The 26721-nt window shown below is 33.9% G+C and overlaps 1 protein-coding gene across 1 annotated transcript in view; it reads left to right on the top strand.

Annotated features, from left to right (window-relative positions):
* Positions 1–26721, top strand: part of HFM1 (helicase for meiosis 1) — a 121535-nt gene that overhangs the window by 43883 nt on the left and 50931 nt on the right. The window contains exons 19-26 of the mRNA XM_027114305.1: positions 3064–3155; positions 4630–4736; positions 4832–4879; positions 19278–19375; positions 19457–19585; positions 25411–25496; positions 25955–26038; positions 26163–26320. Coding sequence (XP_026970106.1) covers positions 3064–3155; positions 4630–4736; positions 4832–4879; positions 19278–19375; positions 19457–19585; positions 25411–25496; positions 25955–26038; positions 26163–26320 — 802 coding nt within the window. The remainder of the gene's footprint in view (positions 1–3063; positions 3156–4629; positions 4737–4831; positions 4880–19277; positions 19376–19456; positions 19586–25410; positions 25497–25954; positions 26039–26162; positions 26321–26721) is intronic.

Below are 26721 nucleotides of genomic sequence, written 5' to 3'. Positions count from 1 at the left end.
CAGCAGCCTCAACTCTTGTTACACCCTACACCATCAAGCTACTTAAAACACACACACATAAAGTGTTACATACATGTATGTATATATAACTTTATGAGGAATTTAATATGTCTTTTTAACTGTGCCAGTATTTTTATTAGGATCATTTAGGTTAGTGCTCTTGTTATAAGGTTGTATGAATTTTTTAGTTGTTTGCCTCAATACTTTTTCCCATAAACCTTGTTATTTTTAGTATGTAGTTTATAGAATACAAGATTTTATAGGAATGCATATACTATATATTTACAGGAAATAAAGGTTTATGTAAATGTATAGGAATACTATATATTTATTTAAGGCTAAGAATTTTTATTAGCTGTGATTTGTAATAGTTTCATTATCAATCAGTTTGTTGTATTTTCTAATTTTCATTATTTCTTCTTTGACCTATGGGTTATTTGGAAATCTAGTTCTTAATTTCTGTACATATGATGGTTTTCTAGTTATTTTTCTTTTCAATTTTTTTGTTGTTGCTGTTGTTTTTGATATTTGTTACAGTTGCTTTGTATCAGATAATATTTTCAGTATGATTTCAATCTTTTGAGAATTGTTGAGACTCGTTTTATGGCCCAGTATGTGGTCAGTTTTTATAAATATTTTGTGTGTGCTTATCCCTTTGGTTTTAAGCCCTCTCCCAGATAAATATCTTGTTAGTTCTTTGCTGCCTTATAAAAGATATTTCATATGTTTCATTTATCTGACTTAGTTGCCTTCAGCAGAGGCATTGGTTCATAATTACTTAGCCTGCTGTTAATGTGGATGGAAGCTCCTTACATATTATTTCTAATTAATTCTTTCTTTATGACTTCTTGTTCCTTTGTGTTACTATTACTTCATCTCTTTGAATATTTATTTTTTGTATTTAAATTTTTAGTCTGTATGTTCCAGTAATTCTGCTTCATATAGTTTTTGCTTTTTTAGTTTGTGGTTATAATACTCAAGTATCTAGGTATTTTTATCTGTATGCTTGTGTTCTTGTCCAGATTTTTGGCTATTCTGCCTGCTAATGTGTATAGAAGGAGGTCTCAAAAGGCCAAGTCTTAGTTTGTGCAAATTTATGAAGGATTAACAACCTTATGAAAATGGGCAGTAATTGCAAAAGGCATGGAAAGTCATTAAACTGGGATGCAAATCTTACCTCTGTGAAGGAGAGTGAAGGAAGGAAGGAGAAAAGGAAGGAAAGAGAGAAGGAAGGAGAATTTTATCCTGCAATGCAGTCCTAAGACCATTTGGCAAAGTTGATGGGGAATCTTCAAGTCAAAGTTGCCCATCCTAAGAGTCCCTTGGCTTATAGATCTTTCTTAATATTCCTGCCATGCTCAGTCATTTGTTTGTATCTCCTGAGAAGTGTGATCTTGGTGTGTACATAGTGATAGATTCAGAACATAGCAGTTGGGGCCATCCATCAGAGCACTTCTTGCAGTAGGATATGTGAGAGGTGCATTCTCATGACCTCTGCTTCCACTCTCCTTACCCCAACTCTATGACTTTTACTTTGAAATACCCTGTATTTGCTATTATTCAAAAGCTATATTGATAGCAAGTTGCCTCTTTATTTCCTCTCTTCACTTGCAAATTTTAAAAAATTATTTCCATTGCTTCTGCCTTGACTCATTTTCTTTATAGCTTTCTTTCTTGTTTATTTTTATACCTTACCTAGGAAACCTTCGTCCTTACTAATAAGCCAGCAAATATCAAGCCTTTTCTCAAAACCTTTCATTTTTCCTAGCAGGGAGATACCCTATATTAAGTTATAAACATCTAGGATAAGAGGAGCATCTTAAAATTTACCCTACATATAACATATACTAGTTCCCTTGGTAACCATATTCTCGCTATCTCACACACTGCTCTTAGAATCTCCCTTTGGTGGACCACTGCATTACTCACGTTTTGGCTGAACATATTCACTAGACTCCTAATTGAGAAAGTGGCTATTCCTGAGTCTAAGTTCTGTCTACTGTACCTTATTCTTGGTGCCTATAAGTGATGGAATGTCAAATTCTTTCCTCTTCAGCAAAACCTGTAGCACATACTTAAATATTAGCCTTTTCCTTGAGTAACAGTATGCCTTTTTCCTCTTCTCAGCTGTTTTTTTGTGTGTGTTCACAAGACTTGAAATTCTTTGTAATGTTCTTGACAACTTATAATTGAAGCCAGTAACCTTTTAAATGAATTCCATTTCATCAATTACTTATCCTCACTCTACCCATCCTCCTACCCACAGCCTACCTGATGTTTTATTTCCAAAACAATTTAGTTTCAAATTCAAATTTAATTGAAATATTGCTCAAGAATTTTAAGTGGTCTTCTGTTATTTTACAAATCAAAACCAAAATCTAAACTCCTTTATAGCATTTAAAGGCTATTTCAGGGCCTCTGTATTCTACCTTTCATCATGTTTTGATAATAAAAGTAGGCAACATTTATTTAACGTTGGGCACTATGCTAAGTACTATGCATGTATTATTGCATTTAATCTTCTTCACAACAAACATATGAGATGCATACTTTTATTATTCCCACATTACATTAAGAAACTGGTAAAGTAACCTGCACATGATCACCTAGTAACTAGTAAGTGGTGGCCCAAAGATTCTAAGCAGGTCAGTTTGACCTGAATTTTAGTCTTATGTTTATCAAGCCATATCTCTCATTACATTATTCTGAAGAGTCTTTTAAACTTTATTCTTTTGATAAACAAGTTTTGTTTTTTCCTGAGGTCTAGAAGGTAATCCCACATGGACCATTCTTTTAGGCTTAATTTCCTCTGTACTTAAGTTTGTGTATGTAAACAGTATCATTAACTGGATTTTGTACTCTAGTCTAGCTATTTCACATGTGGTTATCTCCCTAGCTAACCTGTAGGTTCCAGAGACCGTGTCTTCTAGATTTTTTGGTGTCTTTTGTACCTGATGCTGTTAAAGGCACAGCAAAGATGCTAAGGAAATGTTTGTTAAATTGATGAAAATTCAAGTTGTTTCAGCTGATGGGGAATGTTTATTTTTCTGTCTTTTCCCACAGAGGCAGGAAGATTGATGGCTTGGTATTATATTACATTTGAGACAGTGAAGAAATTTTGTACAATCAGTGGAAAAGAAACTTTATTGGATCTGGTAAATTAATTTTCACAAGAAAATAAATATATAATGATATAGTATAAAATAATATTGGAGTAAATAATTTGTGTATCTCATGCAATTTAAGAATAAATGAGCAGAAAAGAAAGCATTTCTAATAGTGCTTATGTTTTTCCCCCTCATATGCCTTTGATTGTAAGATATAGAATAGTACTCCTTAGAATATATTTCCAATTGTATCTCTGTGTTAGGGCTAAGAAAATTCATATACATACCCAAAGTCAGGATGGCAACTGCCTTTCAACTTATGTGGTAATGCTGATTACCTTGGTAGTGGTTACCAAGTGTAATATGTTGAGAAAGAATGTGCTGAGAAAGATTCCAAGATGGTGTGGCATGGTATATTGGGAAAGTCTGCCATGAATGAGGGACACTGAGGGACCCATGTGCCTCCTACTTGCAACTCTTCCCTAAATCCTTTGCATCAGAATAATGATAACAGTAGAAAGAGAATATTATTGGTGATAGACCAGGAAAAAGAACTGATTTTGGAGAAGATGGGAGTAAAAACAGGCTATACTAAGATATCACCAGTGGGGGCAACTTTGTAGCTGTAGCAGTGAATAGAACCATAGTCATGTTTTTGGCACCTGGTAACTGTATTGGTCCTTTCTTCCATTACTGGGGATATGAACATGAAACATGACATTTATATATATTGTCAAATCCAAACTATTTATTTTTATTTAAAATATCTAAGTTGATTATTGTGATAAGATTATTATACTAAAAATTGCATTAAAATTGATGAGAAGAAGGCTTGTATTTTCATGTAAATATTATTCTTTTTAAATTTATTTTTTATTGAAGTATAGTTGATTTACAATGTTGTATTGAATATTATTCTTAACTGAGAAGAAATCAAGAATAGAAACTCCCTAATGTTAACATTAACTCATCTGATTTTGAGTTCAGTAAGTGTGAAAGAGAATTAGAAAGGGTGTTAGTTTCATTTTACAGGTGTGAAAAACCAAAGCAGAGTCATTTGACAGAATTAAGCTCTGGAATACAGATTTCTTAATACCTACACATTGTTTTCATTACAAAATAATCCTCAATAGGAATAATAATTTGCAAACTATAGAAGGGTAAATAATAATATAACAGTAGTAATAGCGATAGTAATGAAATCTTCATTTATTGAGTGCTTATTATGTGTTAGGTGCTACGCTGAATATTTTAAATTTTATCTTATTAATCTTTACAATCTTACTTACATAGCCCCAGTGTGTAACACAGTGTCTGACATATAACAAGTGTTCGTAAACTTTCGTTAGTGAATGAATGAATTCTTAAAGAAGCAAAATGCATAAGGCAGGTTTTTAACTCTATTATGCTAAACGTGATGTCCCAAGGCAGCATTAAAAATAAATAAATACAGAAAAAATAAATGAGGGAAAAGAGGTAAAGAATGGACATAACTAAATGAACAAATGCTGAAATTTTATAGGTCACAATGGTAGCCAGCTGCAAGGAATTTCTAGATATACAATTAAGAACAAATGAAAAGAAAACACTGAATACTTTGAACAAAGATCCAAATCGGATAACTATCAGGTACAGAAATTAAATATGTTTTAAGTAATTTTAAAAAGGTTTCATTCAGTTAAAATAAATAATAATAATAATAGTTTTGCCTTGTTTATTTACAGATTTCCAATGGGAGGAAGAATTAAAACAAGAGAAATGAAAGTAAATTGGTAAAGAAAATCAATTGTTAAATGTCTTAAAATACTGATTACCTGTCCCTGATTCATATTTATGAAGGTTTTTTTTTTAAACTTATTTTAAATTTCTTTTCCTTAATACAAAAAAGAACATATTTACATAAGAATGAGGAGTCAGAATGTAGGTGCGAAATTAATTTCCCAAAACTCAGACTTTAATTAAAAGAGATAATTTGTGAATTTTTAAATCAACAAATGTTGAGAGTGTAATCTGTTGAGGGAAGTTAGACAATAGAAGAAGATATGCTTCTCATCCACAGGAACTTTCAAGTTGGCTTGAATGAGAACCATGTGTATAAAAATAATGGACAGTATGAAAACACATACACTAAATGTCTATTGAATGATAGTGGTATTCTGGGAAAGACATACTAAATGCAATGATATCAGTGAAGGAATGTTTTTGTGACAATGGGATGACTATTCTCCCAGGAAAGGGAAGTTTGTATAGAGGAGTAGTAGCTGGAAGAGTAAACTAAAGTTACATTGTATTGTAATGACTTTACCCAGTTTCCAATCACAAATGGTGCCAAGTGCTTGGTTTTCTGAGTATTTAGGTCTTAGTGTTAAACCATTTGATTTAGATCATTTCAGGTAAAAATGATTTTTTTTATGTGGCTCAATAAAACCAGTTGGCCAAAGAATTTCCTTTTTCTCCTTAGCTAAAGGAGGTCACTCGTTCTCTGGGATACTTCCTAACGTCTCATTGAATTTTATCTCCCAAATACCATGGCATCTCATAAACAAACTTCCACTGCTGTGTACAACTCATCAGGCAGATCTACAGCTTGGACAACAGAAGTTAATGTTCTGTTTCTTAGATATATTTCTTTAGAAATTTAAATATCCTTAGAGATCATACAGAACTTAGAGATCCTGTACCCAGGTCCTCTCATTATACAAATGTAGTAAGTGATGCCTAGATAAGTTGTGACTTGCTCGAGGCTATGTTGCTATACTGGGGGCTGATCTAGAACTAGAATCTGGATCTCTTGATTCTCACAATGTTTTTTTCAATATACTCTGTTGTATCAACTACTGAGTCAAATTAAATCAAGGTATTTTTCCACAAGCACCTTGTTGGGAACACTCTATTTGCAATTTTAACGCTTTCATTTACCTTACCTTAGATGGGGTCATACATTCTTTTCATTGGGACTGTCAGATTTTAAAATTGATGACTTTATAATTGTTTTTATATGTATCATAATTTAACTTCCCATTATAATTTCCCACCTTTATGCAACTACTTGAGTGTGGCTAGGAAGAGTGAATGTGTGTGGGGTATTTTCTTAATCCAAAATGTACAGTCTTTTGGTGGGTGATGATGGCTAATAGTTACCACTTTTATGTCTCTCTCATATTCCTGTTACTTTGCTGAATTTCAGATCAGTTCTTTTTCAGGTAGGTGTTAATCCTTTTAATTTTAAAATTTTATCCTTCACCTTTCTGCCCTTTAAGGCTGTTTTTTAATTTTTCATAATTCCTGGGTCTTTCATCTTAAGCACTAGCTCTGTTTTCTTTATTTGGTATTTTTCAATGAACTTATAGGGTGTATTTCCAAGTCAGTGATTTCTTTTCACATTTGTTTGTTTCTTCTTATTATATAAGTAACGCATGGATTCATTTTTAAAGATTCAAAAATAAAATTTATAAAGCAAAAAGTCAGGTCTCCCTTGACCCCCAGAAGTAACTGTTATCAGTAGTTTGCTGTGGGTCCTTCCAATTTCCTTTCTATTTATTTCGTACATATATATGGGCTAATAAACATACGTTATGTCTACATATAAAAAAGGTCATACTATAATTATTGCTCCTGTCATGAAGTTCTTCTATATCAGTACATACACATCAACCTCATTTATTTTGATACCTGTGTGTGTGTGTGTGTGTGTTGTTTTTTTTTTTTGCCGTACGTGGGCCTCTCACTGTTGTGGCCTCTCCCATTGCGGAGCACAGGCTCCAGACGCACAGGCTCAGCGGCCATGGCTCACGGGCCCAGCTGCTCCGCGGCACATGGGATCTTCCCAGACCGGGACACGAACCCGCGTCCCCCACATCGGCAGGCAGACTCTCAACCACTGCGCCACCAGGGAAGCCCCCAATGTGTGTTTTAATAGCAGTGTATTCCATAGTATGAACATATTGTAAATTTTAACCACTTCTTTACTGATGAAGAGTTAGATGGCTTACAAACTTTTGCTATTACAAATAGTGCTGAAATGAACTTCCTTTTATTTACACCGTATTTTTCAAGAATTTCTGGGTGAAAAGGTATATACATGAAAAGATTTAATATTTAATGCCAAATTGCCTTCTAAAAAGCTTACCTTATTTACAGTTCCCACCCACAGTGTAAAAAGAATGACCATTTCCATAAATCCTCCCAATACTTGTTTTTTTATCTTGAACTTTTGTCAATCTAATGAGTGAAAAATTTTAAACTTTTCAAATCCCTAATTATTAGGAGGGAATATACATATTATTTGGTTTTATACAGAAATTTTAAATTGTTATAAAATCATGCATGTCAGTCATTTCCTTATGACTTCTAGGTTTTGTGTCTTGCTTACTTAGGAAGGCCTTTCCCATCCTGTATTTCTTTTTTTTTTTTTTTCATCCTGTATTTCTTAAGATTAGGTTCAACTACATAAAATGGTAATAAAATGAATTAACAGTAGATTCAACAAAATAGGCTACTTTTCTCTCACAGAATATACAACTCAAGGTAGATAGTCTAAGGTAGATATAGTGGCTTCAAGGTGTAATGAATACTATGTTCCTATCTTTCTGCTCTGCTATCCCACACATGACTTCTATTTCAAGGTCACCTCATTGTCCAAAATTACTACTAGAGCTTCAGCCATTACACTTGAATATCCTCTCTCTTTTCAGTAGGTTTCTTGGAAGTCCCAGATAACCCTTTCTCACCTAATACAGCTAAGTGCAAAAGAGACTGGGAAATGTCTTGGTGATAGTGTGCCTATATTAAAATTAGGATTCTGCTATTAATAAGGAAATAAAGAATGAATGTTGGGTAGGTAAAGCAGTCTCTGCCACACATCCTAAGATCATAGGACTTTTTCTATCGTTTCTTCTAATACTTTAAAATCATTTTATTTTTACCTAAAGGCTTTTCATAGGCATCTGGAGTTAATTTTTATATGTGATATGTTAAGAATTTAATTATATTTTGTCCCTGAAAGATAGTCAGGAGTGTTTGATAACTATGTTGTCTTTCTCTCTTTGCCTATTGATTTGGAATGCCACCTTCTCATAAACTAAATTCCTAAGGATCTGATTCTGGACACTTACTGTTAGCCTGTTTATTTTGTTGCCGTGACAATACCACATTGTTTTACTTGCTATTCTTTTATTGCATGTTTTGTTATCTGGTAAGGCAAGTCCGTTCTTACTGTTATTTAAAAAATGTTTTTGGATATTCCTGCATTTTTCCTCCCTGTGAAATTTAGAATCAGTTTGTCAAGATTTATAAAAAGTCCTATTGAAATTGGCTTTATAGATTAGTTTGTGGAAGAATTCTTCCTTTAACAGTTCTGAAATCTTTCTATCTAGGAATATGGTATCTCTCTCCATCTATTCAGATCTTTATGTCTTTCTGTGATATTTTATAACTCATCATTTAGGTTTTATATTTCTTGATAGGTTTATTTCTTGGTATTTTATGGAGTTTGATATTGTGAGTCCTTCTTTACATTGCATACCATTGCATTTTATGGTCAGTTATTGATGGTATATAGGAAAGCTATCAATTTTTAAAATTTTGATTGTTTTATCTGGCTATCTCACTGAACTCTCTTAATAGTATGAGTTGTCCTTTAGTTGGTTTGCTGGGATTACCTAGATAGACAATCATATTATCTGTAAATAGTGATAGTTTTATCTCTCGATTTCTAATAGTTGCAACTCTATTTTTCTTAACTTCTTGTAGATAGAAACTTTAGTATATGTTCTCTAGTTTTAGAGAGAGCAGACATCTTTGTCTTTTTACTGTTTTTAATTGTCAAGTTTCCAGTGTTTCACCACTGGGGAATTTCTCACACTTTTTGGATTCGATTGTGGAATCCATTAACCTCCTTCTCACTTATTTGTAAAAACAGATTTGAATTCAGAGAGAAGAGCGAGCAATCCATTTTAGCTCACCATTGTCTCTGGATCTAAAAGTTGGGTTTCTCTACAATTTCTTTCATTTTTTGTTCTTTGCAGGGTTACTAACTTTTTTTGAATCAATTTTTCTTACTTTATATGTTCCTGAGCTATTCATTTCACCCAGCTTGTCAGTTTTTATGGCATAAAGTATTTTGTCCTCTAATAAGTTAAAAATTTCCTCTAAATATATAATGTCTTTTCTAATATCTAATATTATTTGTATCGTCTCCTTTTTTCTTAATCAGATTTGCTAGAGGTTTCTATATTTTGATCTTTTCAAGCCATTTATTTTTGACTTATTGATCATGTTTAATAGTCCTATTAATTTTACATTTTTAATCTTTACTTTCTATTATTTTTTATTTCATTAATTTCCCATTTTGTCTTTATTTTTTTTCCTTCTACTTCTTTTTGTAATCTTTTAAATTGTATTTTTCTCCATTTATTATTTTTTTAAATTTTCTATAAAATATGTAAGACTACAAATTTTCCAGTGAATACCACTTTGACATTGTTCTATAGATTTTCTAAATCTATTGCTATTCTTTCTAAATAGTTTGTAATTTCAGTTTTAGTTTCCTCTTAAGAATTATTTAAAATTATGTTTAAAATTTTTAAAGTAATACTTTTTAAAAATTGTCATTCTTTTATTGTTAATTTCTAATTTTATTGGATTGTAATTAGAGAATGTGGCCTGTTAGAGTTCTGCTTTATGATAGATATTGTGGTTTTACTTGTGGCTTAATACATGGTTAATTTTTATCATTATTCCATGTGGATGGTAAATGGATAAATGAATGATGTGTTCCTTAGGCACTAAATTGCATATTTTGCCATTAGGAAGAGTTTGCTAATTGTGTTACTCAAAGTGAAATATCACTCATTTTTCATGTAAAGTTTTATTAATCAAGAGAGTAATTTATTATATTGGAAGAGGAAAATATATTGAAAATATAGCCAGATTATATAATGGATCTAAAGATGTAATGTCAGATAGTTCAAGGGAATATATATATACCACCAATATATTTGGAAAAGCAAACAGAAAAGGAACAAGTACACAGTAAACAGAAGAGTGACATATTGTCTGATCAGCTGTGACTTGTGGAAATGACTATAAAAGTATAGGATGGATTATACAATAAAGGAACAAATCATAAGGAAATTGTCTTCTTAGGATTGTACATAAAAGGAGTTGTACTTAACCTGTGTATTTACACATTTGTTAGGTACTACAGGCCTATTGGCCCGTTTGTCCATGTTGCCTTTCTTGTCCTGTCTTGTCGTTTCTGCTGATGGAAAGAGGCAGGTTAGATGAGTCAACTAACTGTCCTATTGAATACTTTTTGCTTTTATTTCCGTTTTGTCTACTATTAATAATATTGCCATACTTGTTTTATTTAGTATATCATTTAATCTTTTTCTTAACGTTTTCATATTGTTTTATAATTTGTATAGATTGAATATAGTTAGATTTTATCACTTTTCTTTTTACCTGATCTCAGAATTCTTTTAATTGAGAATAAGTTCATTCACATTTATTATAATTACAGTAGTCCCCCCCTTATCCACGGTTTCGCTTTCCACGGTTTCAGTTACCAGTGGTCAACTGTGGTCCGAAAATATTAAATGGAAAATTCCAGAAATAAACAATTCATAAGTTTAAAATTGTGCACTGTTCTAAGTAGCAATTCATAAGTTTAAAATCTCACTTCGTTGTGCTCTGTCCCACCTGGGACATGAATCATCCCTTTGTCCAGTGTATCCTGCCTGTTCTTCACTTAGTACCCATCTCAGTTATCAGATGACAGTTGCCATATTGCAGTGCTTGTGTTCAACTAACCCTTATTTTACTTAACAATGGCCCTGTGGAATTAAAGGAACCTCAGCTAAAATTGGAATCAGGACAGACCTGTAGGAGAAGCTCTCACACTCTGCCATGCATCATCAATTGCTCCAAGCAGAAAGAGGTGTACACCTACCTCTCTGATAGGAAAATCCCTCTACTTTACTATCCAGCAGGAAAAAGAAAACTTCTCTCTGCCCTGACAGCCCAGCCAGTCGGAGACTGTACCAGCCCGACAATGAGAAGCCTCCATACTTTGTACTACCAGCTTCCTCCAATGGACTCTGGTTTTCACAGCCCCTCCTATCTCCCCCCTTTTCCCTGTAAAGCAAATTCCTTGTTCTCTTGATTTGCCTATGCTTTGCCATAGTTTGCATATCCTGAATTGCAGTTCTTTTGGCTCTTCCTCAATAAACTTGCTTTTGCTATAAAGCAAGTTTATAAATAATACAGTAGCCAGTTATAAAATAACTGGCTACTGTATTATTAAAGTTGACAGCTCCAAAGCGCAAGAGCAGTGATGCTGACAATTCAGATATGCCAAAGAGAAGCTGTCAAGTCCTTCCTTTAAGTGAAAAGGTGAAAGTTCTAGATTTAATAGGTTCTAGATTTAATAATTTAGAGGTTGCTATGCTGGTTAATAAGAGGTTAATATGCTGAGGTTGCTAAGATCTACAGTACGAATGAGTCTTCTACCTGTGAAATTGTGAAGAAAGAAAAAGAAAGGAAACTGTAAAGAAGGAAAAAGAAATTTCATGCTGGTTTTGCTGTCGCACCTCAAGCTGCAAAAGTTACAGCCACAGTGCATGTCAAGTGTTTAGTTAAGATGGAAAAGGCATTATATTTGTACAATAGCATATTCTGAGAGAGATAGAGACCACACTCACATGACATTTATTAACACTATTAATTGTTCTATTATATTATTAGTTATTGTTGTTAACTTTTAGTGTGCCTAATTTATAAGTTCAACTTTATCCTGGGTATGTATAGGAAAAAACAGTATATGTAGAGTTTCATACTATCTTTGGTTTCAGACATCCACTGGGGAATCTTGAAATGTATCCCCTGAGGATACTGTGTTTGGACTTAATCTTATTGTATGTTTTCTAATTTGCACGATTATTGCTTGTTTCTTTTTTCCTCACTTATTTCTTTTGCCTTTTCTGCCTCTTTTTGGATATGTCAAGTTTCGTTTGTTTTTGTTCTTCTAACTAGCTCTTCTTTTAAAATTTTATATGTTTTTAACCAATGTCTATAGAAAATGAACATTTAAAAACTTCCCATATGAGATAAAACTTTTATCATATTTTCAATTTCCTCTTGCCTCTTGCTCTCTCCCATGTTCAGATCATCTTGGATTTTAGTTCCAGATTGTTAAATTTAAAATATTTTACTGTGCATTAAAAATTGTAGACTTAACCTAATTTCTTTTTTTACTGATTGCTTTGCTTACTTTCTGCTTTTTAAAATCTCTATCTTCCTTTTCCTTAGATATATAATTTATTTTTTTTGGATACATTCTCAAATAATTTTCTGAGTCCTTCTGAGTCTTTGTAAGCCTGAAATGTATTTTGCCCTATCATTTGAATAAGTTTGGCTAAATCATTCTTCAGATGTTTATACTGCTCTTCTTGCATCCATTGTTGGTGATCTAATCTGTTTTCAGTACTTTTTTAAACAATTAATTAATTTATTTATGGCTGTGTTGGGTCTTCTTTGCTGCACGCAGGCTTTCTCTAGTTCTGGCGAGTGGGGCTACTCTTCTTTGCGGTGCGCAGGCTTCTCATTGCAGTGGCTTCTCTTGTTGCAGAGCACAGTCTCTAGGCATGCGGGCTTCAGTAGTTGCAGCACATGGGCTCAGTAGTTGTGGCTCGTGGGCTCTAGAGCGCAGGCTTAGTAGTTGTGGTGCACAGGCTTAGTTACTCCGCGGCATGAGGGATCTTCCTGGACCAGGGCTCAAACCTATGTCCCCTGCATTGGCAGGTGGATTCTTAACCACTGCACCACCAGGGAAGTCCCCATGTTTTCAGTTCTTTATTAATAACTTTTTTCTTTATCTGATTTAGGAAATTCACCAGAAAGTCTTCGTGTGTCTTTATTCTTTATTTTGCACAGCATTCTGTGGACCCTCTTAATATGTAGACTTGTATCTTTCTTCAGCTCTGGGAAATTTTCTTCTATAATTTAATTATTTCTTCTCTATTCTCTCTGTTCACTCCTTCTGGAACTCCTGCTGGATGAATGTTGGAACTTCTGACCATCTCCTCCACGTATTATACTTATCCTTTCATATTTTTTATCTGTTTATGCTTGGCTTTTAGGAGAATGTCTTAGCTCAGTTAGCCATCTCACTAATTTGCTCTTCAGCTTTATCTATTGAGTTTTTTCAGTGATAAATTTTTTTGTTTTTTTGCATTAAAGCATATCAAGGATTTATTAGAATTCTTCAAAGAATTTTAGGTGAAATTTTAAAGCATTGATATTTTGAAAGCTCCTACAACATTACAAAGAAAATAACTGATAAAATTTGTATTTTACTGTATCTCTGCTTGGCTTTCGAAAATATACATGGTATTTCTTTTTCTGTGTGTGTGTGATTTTAAAAGTTTATTCTGATAGCAATACAAAACAAATTGCATGAGTAAGATTAACGGTAAGGACAGGGTTAAGAAATAAGTTTCTTTCTTTCTTTTTTTTTAAAATTAAAAAGAAAATTTTTTAATTTAATTAATTTTTTTACACAGCAGGTTCTTATTAGTCATCAATTTTATACACATCAGTGTATACATGTCAATCCCAATCTCCCAATTCATCACACCCTCACCCCCACCCCCCACTGTTTTCCCCCCAGGTGTCCATACGTTTGTTCTCTACATCTGTGTCTCAATTTCTGCCCTGCAAACCGATTCATTTGTACCATTTTTCTAGGTTCCACATATATGTGTTGATATATGATATTTGTTTTTCTCTTTCTAACTTACTTCACTCTGTATGACAGTCTCTAGATCCATCCACACCTCTACAAATGACCCAGTTTCATTCCTTTTTATGGCTAATAGTCCATTGTATACATGGACCACATCTTCTTTATCCATTCATCTGTTGATGGGCATTTAGATTGCTTCCATGACCTGGCTATTGTAAATAGTGCTGCAATGAACATTGGGGTGCATGTGTCTTTTTGAATTATGGTTTTCTCTGGGTATATGCCCAGTAGTGTGATTGCTGGGTCATATGGTAATTCTATTTTTAGTTTTTTAAGAAACCTCCATACTGTTCTCCGTAGTGGCTGTATCAATTTACATTCCCACCAACACTGCAAGAGGGTTTCCTTTTCTCCACACCCTCTCCAGCATTTGTTGTTTGTAGATTTTCTGATGAAGCCCATTCTAGCTGCTGTGAGGTAATACCTCATTGTAGTTTTGATTTGCATTTCTCTAATAATTAGTGATGTTGAGCAGCTTTTCATGTGCTTCTTGGCCATCTGTATGTCTTTTTTGGAGAAATGTTATACATGGTATTTCTAATCTCTCTGAAAAAAATTTTAATTATATAAATCAATTATGCTTATTTTGAAACTCTTTTTCTGTGCACTTAACTCTGTTTCCTCAATTGTTATTTCATTTATTAATATTGTGTGTCTTTTTAAATTTTTTTCTCAAATGTTAGGTAGTACTTCATTGTTTGCTTTTGCATTTGTAAATATATTTTTGCCTACCTATTCTGTTACTTACTATCTCTAATGATTGTGGAGAAGTAATTAGATTGACTCCCATAAAAGTGTGGAAATACCTTGCAATTTAAGAGTAAAGTCTTTCTACTTCTACTGGGGTTTTCGTTCCTACCTGGAGAACTGTCCTGCCTCTCTGGCCTCAGTGTCTACACTCCCTACTTTAGCCTCTCAATACATACCACAACTGCTTAATGTTTTCCACAAATGAGAGAGAGTGACAGGGGTAGACTAAACTACCTGCTCAGAATACAGCATTCCAGTGAATTGCTCCAACAAATACCCTAGGACCCTCTCTCCTTCTTGATCTATTAATTCTTCTGCATGTACTATGGATAATCTCCAGTTTTGTTTTTCTCATAGATTTGATCTTTTTCATAGATATGATTTCTAACATTCAACTTTCTGGCCCACCAATGGCATGCTTTCTTGCTTTCCTGTAGTTTTGTGGATAGAGACTAACACACAAAAACACACCTATATAGTTGTACATCATTTTATGGAATTTAAAGAGGAGTTATATATATAGAAGGCTCCATGTGCCATCTTGAATTTTTTCTCTCATTTGATTCTTTGGGCATTCTTATTCTATGTTTAGGCAGAAAAAGATGACTTCAGAATAACTTTTTCTCCTCTCAAGAGAGTTGTACAGCTTTATAGTACACCTTTAACTTATCTTCATATGAAGGATTTCTACTCTTTCTATACCTTCCTTTACTAAGTTGGCCAGTATACAGAAGTCTTTTGGGAAGTTCTGGTATCATTTTTATTAGTTGACTAACTGTGGAAGCTGAGAGCAGGTCATAAATGGCTCAACCATTGATAATAATAATAGTAATAACCATTTCTTGAATATTTGCTGTGTTCCAAGCACTGCATTAGATGCTTTACAGGCATACCTTGGAAATATTGTGCGTTCAGTTCCAGACCACCACAATAACATGACTATCTCAATAAAGCAAGTCACACAGTTTTTTTGGTTTCCCAGTCCAGTGCATATAAAAGTTATCTTTACACTAGACTATAGTCTGTTAAGTGTGTAGTGGCACTGTCAAAAACACAGTGTACATACCTTAATTTAAAAATTCAAAACAATTACAACAGTAACATCAAAGATCACTGATCACAGATCACCATGACAAATATAATAATAATGAAAAGGCTTGAAATATTTCGGCACTTAACAAAATATGACACAGAGACATGAAATGAGCAAATGCTGCTGGAAAAATGGTGCTGATAGACTTGCTTGCTGCAGGGTTGCCATAAACCTTCAATTTGCAAAAACCGCACAATATCGGCAAAGTGCAATGAAGTGAAGTGCAATAAAATGTGGTATACTTGTACATACCTATGGCAGAAACTGCTAGCTTACTGTCCAATATTTATCTTACCTTCACAGGGAAAAGATTACATTTCCCAGTCAACTTTGTAGCTAAATAGGGCCCTGTGTCTAAGTTTGTCCAATTAACAAGATGTAGGCAGAAGATGTTAAGTCTTCCTAGAAGGCTGCTTAAAGGAAATGGAGTCAGGTGGTAAAAAGGGCATCAATTGTTGTCTTCCACCACTTCCTCCAACATGTTGTATGGAGTGAATGTGTAATGGCTGGAGATCCAACAGTCATCTTAGACCATGAGATGGCCTGAGAATGGAAGCCATACATGGCAGAATAGAAATATAGTAGGATCCTAGGTCTCTGGTGACTTGTTGGACTACCATACCAAGCCCTAGACTGCCTAACTCTGGAGTTCTTTTACATAAGAGAATAAACCATTTATATTTAAGCCTCTATAGTCTGGTCATGGTTGAACCTAATTCAAATTGCATCATTACTTTATTTCATTTAATCCTTACAATAACCCTGATTTAGTCATTACATAACTATCATGCAAGTCTGACCCCATTAGTTGAGATGGCAGAGGTGCCATCTTACCTGAGGCTGTGAGACTTTTACTTCTACTGAGGATAAGCTCAGGCTGGCCTTATCTGGTGGAGAGAGACAGACAGCCCTGCCAAGGTTCTGTACCTACTAGAATAAATCCCTGTTCTCCCTTCCATTCCTGCTTATTGTTACCAAGTTCAAGCTTGTACTGCTCGCCGCATGACAGGACAGTAAAACAAGAGGTGTTGGGGCAAGGAAAAGCCACTTATTTGGAAAGCTAGCAGACCAAGAAGATGGTGGACTCATGTCCCAAAGAACCATCTTACCCGAGTTAGAATTCAGGCTTCTTTTATACTAAAAGGGGAGAGGGTGTAGCTGGTTGTTGTTGCAGACTTCTTGGTGCCAGAATCCTTTGTTCTTGCAGCTGTCCACGTAGGTTTGGTCCCAATGTTCCTGTAAACCTCCAACGTGACAATCAACAATCATTATTTTCTGTTCTGCAACTTTTTATCTCTACATGAATGTAAACATGTTATACTTTTAAAGGTCAAGCCTAGGAGGCAGAGCATTGAGAAAGGGCTATTATGTATATTTGAAGCCATAGGCAACATTTTTACAAAGGTTCAGAGCCAGCATGACTAAGTATGGGCAACAGAGCACAAAGGTTAGAGCTAAAGGAATAGATCCAATATGGAGTCAGGTTTGTTCTTCTCTTACATACTGCTTTTTGTGGTAAAATTTCTGACAGAGAAGTATGATGTTGAAAAGTGTACTATTTTTTAAGGTATATTGATGTTAAACATAAATATTACCTCAAAAGTCTTATTTTTACTCTATAATTTTGTATATATTCTTCATTTGTGCATTCCAGAATAGTTTCACAAGAAGTTTTATTTATCCAGCACTTGAAAGCACCCCATCCACATTTTCCCATCAGTTCCTTCTTTGTTAACAAACCATGTAACTTTATAACCATTTCTTTCTTTCCTTTTTTTTTTAGTTTCCAACTTTCTTTAATGCTAATCTTAATGCTAATAGGTTGTGAGATATGTTTTTTTAATTGAATGAAATATTCTTTAAATTTTTTAGTGCTTTACAATTTTCAGAAGTTTCACACACATGATTTCATATAATCCCATAATAATCCTATATTTCCCCACCCTTGTATTGCCCCTCCCCCTTCCCTCTTCCCATGGGTAACCATTAATTTGTTATCTATATCTGTGAGTCTGCTTCTTTTTTTGCTTTATTCATTAGTTTGTTGTATTTTTTATTTTTATTTTTTTATTTTTTTTGTGGGACGCGGGCCTCTCACTGTTGTGGCCTCTCCCGTTGCGGAGCACAGGCCTCGGACGAGCAGGCTCAGCGGCCATGGCTCATGGGCCCAGCCGCTCCGCGGCATGTGGGATCTTCCCGGACCGGCACACGAACCCGTGTCCCCTGCATCGGCAGGCGGACTCTCAACCACTGCGCCACCAGGGAAGCCCCTGTTGTATTTTTTAGATTACACATATAAGTGATATCATATAGTACTTGTCTTTCTCTGACTTATTTCACTTAGTATAATGCCCTCCAGGTCCATCCATTTTGCTGCAAATGGCAAAATTTCATTCTTTTTTATGGCTGGGTAGTATTCCACTGTGTATATATATGTGTATATGTGTATATATATCTATATATATCTATATATATATCTATCTCACATCTTCTTTATCCATTCATCTGTTGATGGACACTTAGGTTGCTTCCATACTTCGGCGATTGTAAATAATGTTGCTATGAACATGGGGTATACAATCATTTCTAAGTAGATGATATAAAATAATTTTCAGAAGCATATATTATAGCCAAAAGAAGTAATCATTCTGTAGTTTCAGCTGTATGCACCCATTCTGTGAAGTTAGTTGCTTCTTTCTATTTTCATATATTGTTTGCTAAAACTAAACCATAAAATATAACTATTCTACCCTTTCTCTTTGTGTACCTGTTTTTGGTCTTACAAGAGATCCCCCCAGAGAGTGATACAAGTCTAATAATTTTAGTTAGAATCATAGGGGGATTTGCATATCAAGGTCCGGTTAGATAAGTAAACAGACGAAAGAGGTAGCAAAGACCTGGGAGATAGTAGGCACAATAGACGGTAACTTCTTTTCTCCCCTCTTTCCACCCCTCAAATTTTGTAGCCAAGCAACTGCTTGTTGCTAATAATCAACTAATAAGCTACCAACCTTCAAATGTTGAACAGAATTTTATCACCTAACAGTATGCTTTTTACTCAATAGGTACTTAATAAATATATGGTGATTATATAAATTATGTTGTTTTCTATAATACCTATATATAGTAAAGCCCAAAGTCAGCTGCACTGGAGAAGAATATGATAACAAATTTTAGATGTGTTGAGATGAAAAAAACAGTCAAAGTGCAAGTGCCCTGTGATCATTTGAAATTTATCAATCTAGAGATTATAACAAAAATCTTGAGAAGAAATGAGATTTTTGAGAGAAAGAGAGGTTGAGTGAATAAAGAAGAGTAGAAAAATGAGAACTGACCTTTTAGAGGCTGGGAAGAGGAAGTCAACAATTACTTGCAATAATGATGATACAAGATGCAGAGTCATGTAGTGTCACAGAAATCAAGGCAGAGAGGAATTTTAAGAAGAGATATTTCAGTCATTGATGTCAAACACTGTGAGATAGTAATTTTTAAAAAGAAATAATAAAATTTCTTCTTTCCTCAGTCTTATTCAGGCTCAGCTAGGATGCATTCCCATACAAGACTTTGCTTTGACGCAAGATACTTCGAAGATTTTCAGAAATGGCTCACGAATTACAAGATGTATGTTATAGGATTAATGGATTTTCAATATTTTTCCAGTAAAATAGTATACCAAATTTAATATTGGAAACTTTTTTTTAGGGTTGTCAGATTTTATGGCTATTCAAGAAAAGTTTGCTGTACTGTTGAACAGTTTGATTTTAGCAAAGTGTTTTAGATGTAAACTTTGGGAAAACTCTCTGCATGTATCCAAACAGCTGGAAAAAATCGGTAGGTACTGAATACAGGTAGGCAATGTGTCAATGTCTGCAATTTATTTTGTATTTCACTGTTAGAAAAATTGTTCTAAGATGGTTATAGACCTTTAAGGAAAAATGTGTTTATGGGCCTAAATAAGTTACTATACTTTCCTTCTCTTGAAAATCTGATTGTCATTTGCTTATGCTTAAAGGATTCTATTTGAAATCAATTTGGAAACCTAATAAAAATTAATGTTCTTATTTTTAAATTTGTTCTCAAACCAAGAGTGAAATTTTGTTTTAGTAATTAGGTAACTATGTGTTGTTCTCTCTTCTACTTTTATGACTGTTTTGTTTTGATCTCAATGACAAGGTACACAGCTAGCAGTCCTGGTCATTCCTAATTCATTACAGAAAATTGTCACTTATTTATATCTTAACTTTTTCTCTTTTTTCAGTAACATTTCAATATTAGTAATGATTTTCATAGAGATTCTATAGACAGGTTTCTTTCCTGTCTGTTGGGATCTAGCTCAGGATGTGAACTGAAAAACTCTACACGGTGCCATTTACAAAGACTGGGATATGCCTAAAGCACTTCGGAATTTTTCACTTTGGTGTCTTTGGCTTTGTGACCCTGTTCCTTCTTAGATAGCTAGAACTCCAAAAAGAGAGTTATTTCATGGCTGACAGTCTTATTAGCTTTATAATTTTGTATGCATCTTGGGGACATTAAAAAATTAGGTAATGGGTCACTGAGGATTGTCTAATTATTCCTTAGAACAAAGATCTCCAGCTATTTTGTGAGGAAGTACTACTTTGTATTTCCTTGAAGTTTGAAATCGGTGGGGGAAATCCGTCAGAGAGCTGACCAGTCCTGGGAACTGGGGTGAAGGTGGAGATTGACTGGTGAAAGCAAGGTCAAAGTAGAAGAAAGATTCCTGATTAAAGGCTCACCTTCCTATCAATACATAAGTCCTGGCAAACCAAATGCCATGCCCATCCCACAGAGATAAGAGTTCTGAATTGGGAAGAAGGTTACATACAATATTTAGGAGATTTCAACTTACAGAAAAATTTGAAATTATATAAAATGATTATTAATAGTATAGCACTAAAACACTTATATTAGAAAAGTAGAAAGTTCTCTAGAGTGATTTCAGTTTCCATGTGATAAGATGAGAAAAAGAACAAATTAAACCCAAAGTGGGCAGAAGGAAAGAAATAATTTTAAAAGAGCATAAATAAATTGAAAACAAAAAAATCAACAAAACAAAAAGGTGATTATTTTGAAATATCAATGAAATTGATAACACTCTAGTCAGACTGATCAAGCAATAAAGAGAAAAGACACAAATTTCCAAAAACAAAAATGTGAGATATAACTATGGATCTTATAGATGGCAAAATGATAGAAAGGGAATGCTATAAACATCTAATGTCAATAAATGCCACAACTGATGAAATGGGAAAATTCCTTAAAAAACACAAACTGTCAAGAGTCCACTCAAGAAGAAATAGACAACATGAGTAGGCTTATATTTATTAAAGAAATTAAATTTGTAGTTTAAAACCTTACAAAGAAAATCCCAGGCACAGAAGTTTACACTGGTGAATTCTACTGAACATTTAAATAAGAAGCAATATCAGTTCTACACAGACATTTTCAGAAAATTTAAAAGGGGGGGTAATACTTCCCAACTCATTCTATGAGGCCAAGATTGCCTTGTTATCACAACCTGACAAAGACATTCAAGAAAGACAGACCTCAGTAATATAAAAAAGATATCCCTCAGTAATATAAATGCAGTAATTCTTTATAAACTTTTAACAAATTGAACACAACGATAGATAAAGGGGCTAACATATCATGGCCAAATGTGGTTTATTCTAGCAATACAAGATTAGTTTACCACTTGATGTCAATCAGTGTAATTCCTCATATTAACAAACTAAAATAGACCATATGATCATCTCAATAATGCCCAAAAAAGTTGACAAGATCCAAAATCCATTTCTAATTAAAACTCCCAACAAATGTAAAATAGAAGGAAATTTCTCAAATTGATAAAGGACCTCTATGAAAAACCTACAGCTAACATCATATTTAATAGTGAGAGACTGAATGCTTTCCTTCTAAGATCAGGAACAAAAAGGATGCTCACTGTAACTACTTCCAGTACACATTGTACTAGGGGTTCTAACCAGTACAGTAAAGCAAGAAAACGAAACTAAAAGCATACAGATTGGAAAGGAAAGAAGTAAAAATGTTTTTATTCATACATGATCACATGATCATCTATGTAGAAAATTCCATGGAAGGTAGGAAAGGTTTAGCATGGTTGAAGGATGTAAGGTCAATATATAAAAATTAACTTTATTTCTACATACTAGTAAGGAAAATCAGAAACTAAAATTAGAAAAACTATGCTATATTAGTTTTCTATTGCCATTGTAACAAATTACCACAAACTTTGTGGCTTAAAACAACACAAATTTATTATCTTAAAGTTCTGTAGATTAGAAATCTGATGTGGTTCTCACTGAGATAAAATCAAGGTTCGGCAAGGCTGTTTTCCTTTCTAGAAACACTAGGGATGAATCCATTTTCCTGCCTTCAACTTCTAGAGAATACTTGATTCCTTGATCATAGCCCTCTTCCTCTACCTTCAAAGTCAGCAGGTGATCTTGGATTTGGCAAAGAATTTCTTAGATACAACACAAAAGCACGAACTATATAAAAGAAAAAAAGTGGATTTAATCAAAACTTAAAACGTTTGCTTTTCATAGAATACTATTAAAGAAGGAGGAGGAGGAGAAAACAAGCCACCAGACTGGAAGAAAATATTTGCAAAACATATAACTGATGGAGGACTTGTACCTAGAATGTATAAAAAATTCTTATAACTCAATAATAAGACAAACCACTGAGTAAAACAATGAGCAAAAGATTCAAACAGACACATCACCAAAGAAGATATGTATATGGCAAATAAGCACCTGAGAAGGTGTTCAACATCATTAGTCATTAGAGAAATGCAAATTAAAATGACAACGCAATACCAGTACACATCCACTAAAATAATTAATTTTTCTTTTTTTTTTTAAATTTATTTTTGGCTGTGTGCAGGCTTTCTCTAGTCATGGCGAGCAGGGGCTACTCTTTGTTGTGGTGCATGGGGTTCTCATTGTGGTGGCTTCTCTTGTTACGGAGCACAGGCTCTAGGAACATGGGCTTCAGTAGTTGCAGCGCATGGGCTTCAGTAGTTGCGGCACGTGGGCTCAGTTGCAGCACATGGGCTCTAGGGCACGCAGTCCTCAGTATTTGTGGCGTGCAGGCTTCAGTAGTTGTGGCTCATGGGCTCTAGAGAGCAGGCTCAGTAGTTGTGGCACATGGGCTTAGTTGTTCTGTGGCATGTGGGATCTTCCCGGACCAGGGATCGAAATCGTGTCCCCTAGCATTGGCAGGTGGATTCTTAACCACTGCGCCACCAGGGAAGTCGCCACTAAAATAATTAAAACTTGACAGAGTGCTGGAGAGGATATGGTTCAACTGGAACTCTCACTGTGGGAATGTAAAATGTTACAACCACTTTGGAAAACCATTTGATTGTTTCTTTAAAAGTTCAACATAAACCTACCATGCAACCGGCCCTTTCATGCTTAAGTACCCAAAAGAAATAAAAGCATGTAGACACACAATTCTAATAACCAAGACATTTGAAAACAGCCTAAATATCCATGAACACGCAAATGGAAAATAAATTGTGGTATATCCCATAGTATGGATATATATACTCAGTAATAAAAAGGCATGAAGTGTTGATACAAACAACAACATGGATGAATCTTACAATAATTATACAGAGTAGAAGAAGCCAGACTAAAAAGAAAACTATTTAATTCCATTTAAATAAAAGACTAGAAAATACAATAGTGATAGAAAGCAGATCAGTGGTTGCTTGGGGACTGTGTGGGGAGGGGACAGAAGAGGTAGCGAAGAATTACAAAGTGGCACAAGGAAACTTTTAGAGGCAATGGTAATGTTTATTAGCTTGGTTGTGGTGATAGTTTCTCATACACACACATACATAAACACACAAAATCACATGTCAAGTATATTGTATGTGAATTATACTTAAGTCAGTAAAATTGTAAAAATAAATAAATAAATCCAAAGGAAACTATATTCACTCACCAAATGAGCAAAAATTAAAAGTCCTGTAGTGGAGATAGTATAAGGTTATGAACATTCTCATGCAGTGTTGGTTGGAGCCTAAGTCTCATGATATCTACCAATTAAAATGCACAATCTCTTTAAAACAGCAATTTCACTTTAGCAATTAAATTTATAGAAATATTTCCACATGGATACAAATATAAACATTGTTTATAATCACATAATCTTAAATGTCCATCAATAGCAGAATGATTAAGAAAAGTATGAATTATCCATAAAAATTGATTAATAAAATTTCACTATACTGGAAGAAGCCAGTCTTTCTGACTTTCTAGAATATTGTCAGTCTGGGCATCAGTTGCATTCTATCCCTTCCAAATTGTTGAACACGAACATGTTTTTCACACTTAGTACAGCTGAACAAAAAGAAACAAATATTGACCAGCAAAATTCATGTAATAGAAAAGTGAGAGAATCCAAACAAAAAAGTAAATCTAAGTTCTTATTGAGCACCAGGAAAAAAATAATGAATGCAAATTGATTTTCAACAATGTTTATAAACTAAAAATTAAAAATCAGGAAAGGTTATAAGGGAAAATGGAAATGAACATTAAGGAATTAAGAATACTAGGAGTTGTGTCTAAATATTGAGTAAGAGAAATTCCCAGGAATAGTTAAAGATATGAGTAAGGAAAGGAGTATCATACCCTCATCAGTAATATGTGTGCCTTAAACAAGGTGGTACTAGTTTAGGATTTTATGCTTCTGACAATATCTTCTATTTTGGGATTTGGTTAAAATCATTCATATGAGTGTAAGAATTAAAAATTACAGTTTCTCAAAGCATGAAGAAACAGAGAATGTCCAAAGATGGAAGAGCACTTGATGTATTTAAGGAGCAAAATTAAAGCCGGTGTGGCTGGAGAATAGCAAGAGAGGAATGGTAGGAAATTAAATGGGAGAGGTAGGCTGTGTTCAAGTCATATAGGTAAGGGAGTTTGGCCATAGTAAGGAAATTGCCATTTTATTCTAAATGCAATGGAAAGGCATTGGAAATTTTAGGCAGAAGAGTAAAATTATCTGAATTAGTACAGAAACAGAGAACTCAATTTCTTGAGTTCCTGTTTCTTTAAAAGTTCAACATAAACCTACCATGAACTCATTTCAAGACAGAAATGCTATATGTATAACTGATTCACTTTGTTATAAAGCAGAAACTAACACACCATTGTAAAGTAATTATACCCCAATAAAGATGTTAAAAAAAAAAAAAAGACAGAAATGCTCAGAGAGCCATAGCTTCATGAAACAATATTCCCATCCCTGAATAATGTTGCCTTTTTTAAAAACATGAGTATAACCATAGATGTTTCTTGGTACTTGCTCTATGACATAAGGTAAAACTAAGGGTTGAGACATCATGTGGACCAAAGAATTCCTCTTTCTTTTATAAAGCACATGAGTGTTTTATTTGAGTTTGAAAAAATAAATATGAACAATCAAATAACATCGCAGCCCAATTAATCCAATTGAGAACATTTTTTAACAACTTTAAAAATAAGTCATTAGTCTGGCTCTTTAAATTTTTCTTTTTTACTAATGTAGTTGTTAAATATTTAAGTGTAGATTTAGTTTTAAGTGGATTGTTTAAAAACTATTTGATTAATTTTCCACAGGTGTAACATTATCAAATGCTATGGTAAATGCAGGTTTGACTACCTTTAAAAAGATAGAAGAAACAGATGCAAGGAAACTTGAACTGGTATTTAATATTTATTTATTCCTAATGTTACCTGAATTCTGTATAAATTCTAAAGCCTGACTTTTGTATCTTTATTTCTGCCAAAAAATGATTTCCCTCTCATAGTCATACATATATATATATGGTTTTTTTTTTTTTTTCGGTATGTGGGCCTGTAGCTGTTGTGACCTCTCCCGTTGTGGAGCACAGGCTCTGGACGCGCAGGCTTAGCGGCCATGGCTCACGGGCCCAGCCGCTCCGTGGCACGTGGGATCTTCCCTGACCGGGGCACGAACCCATGTCCCCTGCTTCGGCAGGCGGACTCTCAACCACTGCGCCACCAGGGAAGCCCAGTCATATATATTTTTAACTTAAGATTTTAGCTAATAAGCATGTTAAAACTATTGACTCTAAAAAATATTTTACTAAAAGAGTTTTTAGTGTTGTAATAAGAACATAATGACATAAATATGTTTTAGATTTTAAATAGACATCCCCCTTTTGGAACTCAGATAAAAGAAACAGTGATGTATCTACCAAAATATGAACTTGAAGTGGAACAGGTAAATATTTTCTATTTTTCATATATTTTGATTTTCAGGAATAAAGCTACCCATAGCTGACTTGGAGGTGAGTATGAGTAGTAAGGTTATTTTTAACACTTTTTATGCCTATCCTTTTTTAAAGATTGCAAGATATAGTGATACCATGGCAGAAATATTAGTGACTGTTATATTAAGAAATTTTGAACAGCTACAAACTAAAAGAACAGCACCAGATTCCCACTACGTTACCTTAATCATAGGTGATGCAGATAATCAACTGGTTTCTAAGCACAAAATTATGTAAGTGTGAAATTTCTATTTGTTTTATTTCTAAGCATATACTATAAAAGAAAAATTCTGCTGAGGAAAAGTGTAATAAAATCATGGTGGGATCAATTAAATTACATTTTCCTGATTCTATAACGGGATAGTTTGTCTATTAAAGAAGATACTAATATTGGGTCTGTTGGTTTAGATGATATTTAGTACTCAAATGAACAAAGTGTAAAGTCTGTCACCATGGTTTGAAACAAGTAATAGATGACCTTTAGGAGTAGCTCTAATTCACTGTTGCTGAACTTTCTTATTTTGTTGCTTTTCTCCTATCATTCATGACCTTACTACTCTTTGAGTGCAATCTTCCTTCTACTTACTTCAAAATATATCTTCTATTTCCAAATTAAAATCTAACAAACTACTAC

The sequence above is a fragment of the Aethalodelphis obliquidens genome, unplaced genomic scaffold (genome assembly GCF_003676395.1).
Source record: "Aethalodelphis obliquidens isolate GAN/ISIS:26980383/991018 unplaced genomic scaffold, ASM367639v1 scaffold13, whole genome shotgun sequence".
Lineage (NCBI taxonomy): Eukaryota > Metazoa > Chordata > Mammalia > Artiodactyla > Delphinidae > Aethalodelphis > Aethalodelphis obliquidens.
The sequence above is the reverse complement of the archived record's forward strand: the minus strand, read 5'-3'. Positions and strand labels throughout refer to the sequence as shown.